The 8,553-nt window shown below is 43.4% G+C and overlaps 1 protein-coding gene across 1 annotated transcript; it reads right to left on the bottom strand.

Annotated features, from left to right (window-relative positions):
• Nucleotides 1-6,179: 6,179 nt before the first annotated feature.
• LOC125970379 (uncharacterized) lies at nucleotides 6,180-8,230 on the bottom strand. The gene is made up of 2 exons (XM_049722599.1): nucleotides 8,142-8,230; nucleotides 6,180-7,811 (listed from the first exon to the last, which is right to left on the bottom strand). Exon 2 carries the CDS (start codon nucleotides 7,806-7,808, stop codon nucleotides 6,552-6,554), a length of 1,257 nt encoding a protein of 418 aa, XP_049578556.1. The 5' UTR covers nucleotides 7,809-7,811; nucleotides 8,142-8,230; the 3' UTR covers nucleotides 6,180-6,551.
• Between the last annotated feature and the right edge of the window lie 323 nt (nucleotides 8,231-8,553).

Below are 8,553 nucleotides of genomic sequence, written 5' to 3'. Positions count from 1 at the left end.
CAAGTGTCACGCGAGTCTTGCGGCGGACTGACAAAATGGAATGTTGTTTGTGCTGCAAGGGAAGATTTCCACAGCTGGACGCTCGGGCTTATCTCTCACATAGGACGGATTTATGTCTCTCGCGTGTTTCTTATTTGGAGTCGGCTAACGAACGGATTGAGCGCAGTTGTCTATGGAATGCTAACGGAGAGATTCGCACGTGAGGCTTCCCTTTGGAGTTTTATTTTGACTCTTTTCAGCACTGTTGGCATGTCCAAGATTAACTTTAAAGTTGTCTATTTGCAGTTTCATCATCTTTAACGCCATAACATGCCACAAGATGGCGCCAAACCCCTTGATAATGGGAAAGTAGAAAATGGTATGGCGACTGTTTTACTGCTGAGCCCAAAAAAATCTGAAATATTTGCCCTGCAAAATGGAGTTGGTCCAATCTCATACTCAGTGGGTCATTTTCTACGATCCACGCGCTGATAGTGGACCTTCATTTGTGCAGATATCCTCTTTCATTTCCGAAGGTTCCTTCAGCAAACAGTCCAAAGCGGAGACCCTGGGGAGGCCCCTCGCCCTTCCTTTGGCCCGCACTTCCCTTAAAACTTCCCGCCGGAGAGTTGAAATGACTCAGTAGCGTTTCCGCAATGATCTCGAGTGTGTCCGCCGCACACCGGGAGCTCAGCAAAGAAACTATTTTTGAAGCCTTTGGCAACGGTCGCACCGCCGATCCTACGAGTGTGTGTTTGTGTGTCCCCCTTCCCGTCCGGGACTCAAGTGGAGAGGTCACCCCGAGCTCATCATCTCTTGTTTATGGAGGCCGTCACTCCAGGAGGTTCTCGGAGATCTAATTTAAACTGTTGCCTGGATTATTCTCGTTGGCCGCATGATGTAAAGACTTGGCGCGACATCGTCAAGTTGACCCAGAAGCATGGCGACGCTCGTCGTGTCTCCCAGAGCTAGAGAAGTCGGTCCCAATCAATTCCATTAGGGTTACCTTCTTTTCATGCTCCAACGGCGGCTAATACTCGCTAATACTACTTGCTTTTTGTCCATATGATGTCACAGAAAGCATAGAGGACAAAACAATTTCATTTTCTTGTTCTCCCACCTCCATCTTTAATTAAATGCATGGTCATTTTTTGTTTATGCAGTGGAATCTGAACTATATTTTATATTATCTATATAATTATTTACAATGTATATTTCTATATTTAATTTGTTTATTTTATACATTTGTTTATTTATGCTATATACTATCTATTTTTTTAGTTTTTAAAGTAAGGCATGAAAATGTAAATACCAAAAATTCCAGTATTTTTCTAAATATATTTATTTCTCTATAGTTATATATTTTTTTAAAAGTAAGGCATGACAATGAAAATACCAAAAATTCCAGTGTTTTTATTTTATTTTTTTGGCCCTCATATTTTGCCCAAGAGTTTATTTTGTCTATTTGCACTACAGACTCCAAATATACCACGTATGCACCGGGTAAATGTATACTTGTCGTTATAACTCTTACCATACATGGCTCGGTTGCACTACTTGGACTTGAAGTGAACCGTCCGTCTAAGAATGCCATGTACGCTTAATGTCAAATGCATATAAAATGTCATGCATCAAAGGAATGTGACCGTGTTTAATAAAGCGCGCCAGATGGAGGCCGCGATGTTCTTTCGACACCTCATGCATTTTAATGGTGGTCCAATACCACGCGTTCAATGTGTACATGTGCCGGTTTAAAAAAAAAAAAAAAGCCAGACAGAAAATGAAATCTGACCCCAAGTGAATTTTCACATTCTACAGGAGCATTAATTAAATTTTGTCTCCTGCTCGTGTGCGGTCCCGCGGACAGAACCAGACATAGAATTTTTTTTCAGCTCCGCGGGTGGCAATGGCACACTGGATATTACGTTTGTCCGACAAATTGTGGTTCGAGGGCTGATGCCACAACTGGATCAAACTCATAATGCCACTATTACAGCCTGGTTGAAACTTTTGCCATGATGCACTTAAAGGTCACTGTCACTCCTGAAGCAATGTTTGATCACAACAATTTTGGGAGCCAATTCAAAATAAACTGGTTGCCAGCCAACTGCATTTTTTTTTGCCATACGAGTGCAAAGGGGGAAAAAAAAAAATCAAGCGCGACTTTTAAATATGAACCATTTATGAGCATGCACAAATGTTATTTTAGCATCATACAATTTACACACTGATATTTGATGACATCATTATTATCCTTATTTTCCTTTTTCGCGGTTCTACTGCTTCACATTGAGGGTCTAATTTGGAACAAGCACAAATGTGATCAAATACTTTCCAGCCCCATAAATGGAGGACGAGGGCTGACCGACATTTGCATCGCTGCAAAGTGGCCACAAGCTCAACCACAGAATCACCCGAGTATTTTTTTTTTCTGAGCGCCATCACAGCTGTTGATCAGACGGAGTGAATAAAGATAAAAGGACGCATATTTTGTTAGTATCTCCAAAAATAACAATTGTCCAACAAATTGAATGTGATTTGAAACGGCGGGGCGAGGAACGTTCTCGCCCATCGCTCGCCGGGCCATTCTACTCCGACACAAAACCCAATGACCTTTTTTTTAGTCGTAATGAGGCGTTTGAGTGCGTCCGTACAGTTTAACTTCACTGCATCTGTTCAACCGTCAGCTGTAATTGTCATCTGGATCATTAGTTTCTTATTAATTGACTTTTTTCCTTATGGCAGCAAGCTCCAATGAATTTGTTCATGAGCAGTTTTCAAAGAAATTAAAAAGTTTGGAGAAGCTCAAATCAGGTTCACCTGTAAAAGGCTCAACCGGGTCTGGAAAGTTTAATACGGCCAACTTTTTTGTTTGAATAATCTAAAGACTGCGGTTGAGTGAGCACTTGCGAAAAGGAAGCCCATTAGTTGAAGCCGAACGATGGAAGGATACGTTTGACGTCTGAAAACTTGAAACATCTTTGCAATCACGGCAGCTTAATGGAAACACGACGGGAATGTCAGTAGGCAAATTAAAACAACTCGTCACAAAGTCAGAAATGAATCGGCGAGAGGCCGCAGCTGGCGTCACTCAGGTTACAGATGAGTCAAATGATCAAATGTAAAAGAATCCGACTCTCCTTCCAGCGGACCCTCGTTTGAGCGAACCGTCACTAATGAACGTGACTCAGCCTGGACAAAAATACGGATGTGCAAATATGGCCGCACAAGGTTTTCATTTTGAACTTTTTCTCAACAAAGTCGATGGCATCAACATCCGTCTCGCTTCCGTTCGTTTTGCTTCGAGTTGCAGGTGAGAGCCGGAGCCTTTCGAAAGGTGAAAGGTCACAACATGGCCGGCCCCCTTTCATTTTTTTTGTGGGAACAATGCAGGGAATTTCCCCTTGGCTGCTCCCAGGGCAAAAAAAAAAATCCTTGGTTGAGGGAAGAACTTGACCCCTTTGAACACCTTTGGGATCAACCAGAGCGGCGCTGGCGAGCCAGCGGGCCTTCTCACATGAGTAATGATTATCCTCTGGATAAATTGGCAAGACCATTCCCACACCAAAAATCTTCCCAGAACCCGCAAAAGCAAACTCCCCGCAGAGCGCATCAAAAACGGCTGCTCTCATTCCGAGTGACGGATGCTTGCTGACGTTGCGTAATCAAATCATCGCAGTTATTGATACACATCCATTTTGTCGTCTCGCCAGATGAACATGTAAGACGGGAGCAATAAGGCTCGCCCCCGGGCGGAAGGATGTTATTGGCTCGCACTTGACGATGAGGAAAAAACGATATTAAGAAGGTTGTGATGGATGAGTGATGTCACTTCCTGCTCCCCCCCCCCCCCCATGGCTTAACACTATGGATTTTATTTTATGCATCCCAAGATAAGCGTCCAGGCTTGTAACATTCACATGAAAGCAAAAGCAAATGATGAAAAGATGCTCTGATGTTGCTGAACTCATTGCTTTTAAGAATAATTTACCCTGAGATGTTTTTTTTTCCCCCTTGTCTCGATGGCTTTAAAATGGCCGCAGCTATTTGATTTTTTTTTTTTTTAATTTAGCTTCAAAGCTTCTCCCTCCAAAGGGACAATGAGATCTTCATTTGCGTAGCGGAAGCGCCAGAGCAAACGTATGTTGACGCAAGGAAGAGAATGTGCTTTCCTCAAGAGCAAAGAAATCAATGCTCTAATTTATACCTACATAAAGTTTTGTCGAAGCTGGGAAGGAAAACGTAAGACCTTACGAAACCTATTTCGGTTTTTAAGCCGAATTAAGATGAAAACAATTACTGTTTAGTTGAATGTAACAGTAATCTCATTTTGATCATTGTAATTGGCATTAATTGTTTTGTGCTATTAACTTAAAACGCATGTCGGCCAAATCATTCTACTTCCTTATTTACTGCCAGGCTTTTTCTAATCATGCAGAAATGACTCATCCCAAAGAACAAGATTGCAAGTTTCTGCAAGTGGAAGTGATTTTTCCAGGTGAGGCCGGCGGCTTAATATCACATTGCCGCTTATCAGCGCACGGCAAGCCGTGGCCGCTTTGCAGCCTCTCATCAGAACCGGCGGCGGTGGCAATTTGAAAATAATACTTTAAAAATACCGTGTTTTAGTTGTAGACTCCAGAGATGCAAAATACAGTATACAACAATAGCCTCTTGACTCAAGCTACATTGAACTTGGTTATCTTGTAATAAATAACATAATGAAATATAAATCCAATTCTTTCTCTGTGGGCAAATCCTTCATCGCCGTGTCACCATGAGGGCAAAATGTCACATAAATCATAATTATCACTGTTATTCCTAATTATCCCTCCCACGGGCTGTCATCAACTGGAAATGAAACCAGTCAATGATGTCTGAACTGCATGTGAGCGTGCCAAAGTCACTTATCAAACAATTCCACACGGGGGGCTAATCTGTCCCCTCGGCTATCGCGCGGCCACAGGCGGCGGCTCGCAACAAAGGTCCAATCAAGTCGCTCCTATTCCGGGCCCAGCCGGGTTTCCTCTCACGACCACTTATCATGTTTGTTCTGACATTCCCGACGTGGAGCACCTGGCACACGACACGGAGAACGAGACACTCAGTCCAAAAAATACACTCGTGCAGTACTTTTGCAATGAGGTTATCAAAATATTAGGGACAGGCTTGCATTCAACTTTCATTCTTACTCTTGTGTGACAATGATAATGGCGCTAAAACTTTCCCGTGGCTCACCAAAATAAATGGATAATGTAATGTGCATGCCAGGCCACTAGTTGGCGACACTTATGTAGTTGTTTTAAATACACAAATGACTTTTTTACGATAATGCGGGTGGTATTAAAAATACAGATGTCTGTTTGTTTGTTTTTTAAGTATTAAGTATCTGCTTTGAACTGTCAGTGAGGCCAAACTAAATCTGCCTCACTTCAAAAGTACAAGCACAATAAACATATTGTTGAGTTAATGGCTACTATATATCTTTTGATGCAGCTCTTGCATCAGGTCATTGATGTACCTAATGAGCTTGGCTTGCTGCTGCGTTTGAATAAAACAGGTCAGTAAATAAGGACTTGACACAGATACACGACGACGTAAGCATTGGACGAGATAAGACGGACTGTTCTCATTTTCCGCTATATGGCAATATGCTTCACGGTCTTGATTGGATTTTAATTGAGGGCACATTTTTACTGCTCATCAAACACGACACGGCTGTCGCGCATACTGTACACTGTGACCGCTGACCCGCCGGTCAACCCTGTCGAGATCCAATCAGTGTCTGTTGACATTGTTTGTTCGCACTTTTTTGATAAAGGTCTCCTCATATCCTGAGTTGCTGCTCAAAATGTTGTAAAGAATGGCAAATATTGACCCTTTAATCTACAATATGGCATTGGTTTCACATCTTGACCAAATTTGTTTTCTTAATGCGCATCTGATGCCCGGCTTAAATGTTACATAAGCAACTTGCTATGTCTTAATTGGTTGTAAAAAAAAAAAAAAAAAAAAAGCAAACAATTGCGGAGAATTTATAGGGTTAGGAATCAATGGGGAGATTATTTTCATACACAGACAGACGCAGGGGTGTAAAATTATATATTTTTTAGATATTTTCAATAAATACAAATACATAAATACATTTTCTGCACACATTTTGTGGACAAACTCATATTGAAATCAAATGTCAACGCAAAGAGTTTTTTCGGCATTTGTTCAATTTATTTTGAAAATGAATTACTAAAACAAGTGTGCTACATTTTAATGTTAGGTAATTTTGGTACAGACTTGAACAAGAAACAAGACATCTATGTACATTATTTTGTATTGAGGCGGGACAGAACTGGCCTTGAGTTTGACAGCAGTGCAAGTCAATCTTCAGACATAAACCCTAGAGAGGATACTGCCGTACAATGCATCATCAGAAAGTAAAAAAAAAAATCTTGCAGAAATATCAGTATACTGTGTCTTCAGTGTCATGTCCATTTTTGTCTCCACTTCCCAAAAATATTTGATTTATGACTCAAGACATTACCAAATGCTTGGTCTGCCTGGTATTCGCAATACTTTCACTTCCACTCCCCTCGGCTCAGTTGCTGGGAAACATACTGACAAAAACACACCCCTCCCTCCAAATGAGCCGGGCCGGGGCAAGGCTGAGGAAAGGGGAAGTGCCGCTTAGCAAGGCAGCAGGCGTACCCTGAGGAGAACTGGACTAGAGCTAATTTAAAGAGCTTCTCCGCGCTGGCCGGATGCTGAAACGTGTCCGCAAATTCCCCTTTGCAAGCGTCCAGGGAAACGTAGGTCAGATAAATGATGGAATTGGACTGACAACCCATCAGGAGCTTCTCCTTGCTGAGGATTACGTTGGCTTGACCCACAGCTTTTTGCATCTCCCTCACGACGTACTTCTCGTCATCGTGCTTCCAAAGAGCAAGGTGAACGAGCAACCCGAGTGGAATGGAGAAGAAACTTAGGATGGTTATGGTCCGCTCTCCTATGGAATTGTAGTCAGGGCTTATGGGAAAACAATAAGTCATAGTGGACGCTGACAAATACAAAAACATTGGAAGTAACCCCAAAATGACAGTCACCCCGGTAACATAGAAGATCACCCTCTTCCAGAGTGGCCGCAGCCACACTTTCTTAGGAGACACGCTGTTGATGATGCCAATGGCCTCCTTGTATTTGGTCTGGTCTTCAATGATCAGGCGCAGTTGGTCCGGAACGTCCATCTCACTGAACCGGCCGGCGTCCCACGCCTGAAGACTTTCCACGTTCACGGCAGTTAAAGGCTGCAGGGCTTTCCCGTTGTAGATGGACGGCGGCTGGTAGGGAACCACCGTGGAGTCTTGGAGCTGCCGGTTGGGGGTGAAGAGCACCTTCAGTAGCTTGGCCAGAAATTCTGGATTATGGGCTTCCAGGTAGGTGAGGTGACACAGGTGGAGCGGGACGCAGACGTCCGGCTCCAGGAGCACGGGAACGATAGGCTTCCTCTCCAGGCAGTCTCGGAACAGAGACATGTTGGCCTCCAGGAGACACCAGCGGCTCCTCACAAACTCTGAGCTGAGGACCAGCAGGACTTTCTGGCTCTCCTGGATGCACTCGGACATGTTCTCCAGCACGGTGCGTCCCGGCGTGAAGTCGCGGTCGTGGTAGCAGACGTGTAGGCTTTGGGCTTCCAGCTGCTCAATGAGCCCGTGCGTCCACTGGTAGTCGGTGCTGCTGTAGCTGATGAAGACGTGGAAGCTCTCGCCTTGCCTCAGAGGTGGAACGTCGGCAGAAGGCACCGCGGCGCTGCCTGCACTAGATGATATCTCATCCATCTTCTGGAGAGAGATCAAAGCGTATCAAGCACAATTACAACACGGGGCTCGCCGACATGTGCTCAAGAATTCAGACATCGTAACTCAAATGGACATGCTGAAAAGTATGCAAGTACAAGGCAGACGATGGAGATGACGGGGTCAACAGAACCGTTAATGTTCTCCATTGTTGTTATTAAAGAAAGTAGAAGAATCCTTAAAGCCATTTCTGATGGAAAATTTGAGCCATCCAAGAGAGGACTTTGAGACCAGTTTAAATAGAACGCTTGTTTTGTTTGTTTAAAATGAACTTTGCAAAACAATCATGCACGGCACAAAACTGTCCCTTCTTACCTGACGGAGCAACGCACAGAAGTGAAAGTAAACACAGGAAGCGGAAAACAGCTGCAGTTTTCAAGTTTCCTTTTTTTCCTTTTTTTTTTAAAACATGTTAAAGAAACAGTGCACAATTGTGCTTTCCGAGGCCTTTTTGTTTTTTCAAATCACAAAACTGCCATTGCACAGGGGTGTGTAGACTTTTGATACCCAACGTTTGAATCCATTTCGTTAGGCATTTTGATTTGTGTCTCTGTATCATCATGTCGTGACACGGTGAAGTCTGGTATGCGAAGCCTGGCAACGCTGTGGACCTTGCGGTGTTTTAATATCCGAGAGATAGTGAAAGCCAAAGGGGAATTGATTTGAGTCAAATCCCGTCTGCATTCCTCATGACATTCAATGACAACTCAGACTAGCAAATATACTC

Source organism: Syngnathus scovelli, chromosome 6 (genome assembly GCF_024217435.2).
Source record: "Syngnathus scovelli strain Florida chromosome 6, RoL_Ssco_1.2, whole genome shotgun sequence".
NCBI classification, from domain to species: domain Eukaryota; kingdom Metazoa; phylum Chordata; class Actinopteri; order Syngnathiformes; family Syngnathidae; genus Syngnathus; species Syngnathus scovelli.
The sequence above is the reverse complement of the archived record's forward strand: the minus strand, read 5'-3'. Positions and strand labels throughout refer to the sequence as shown.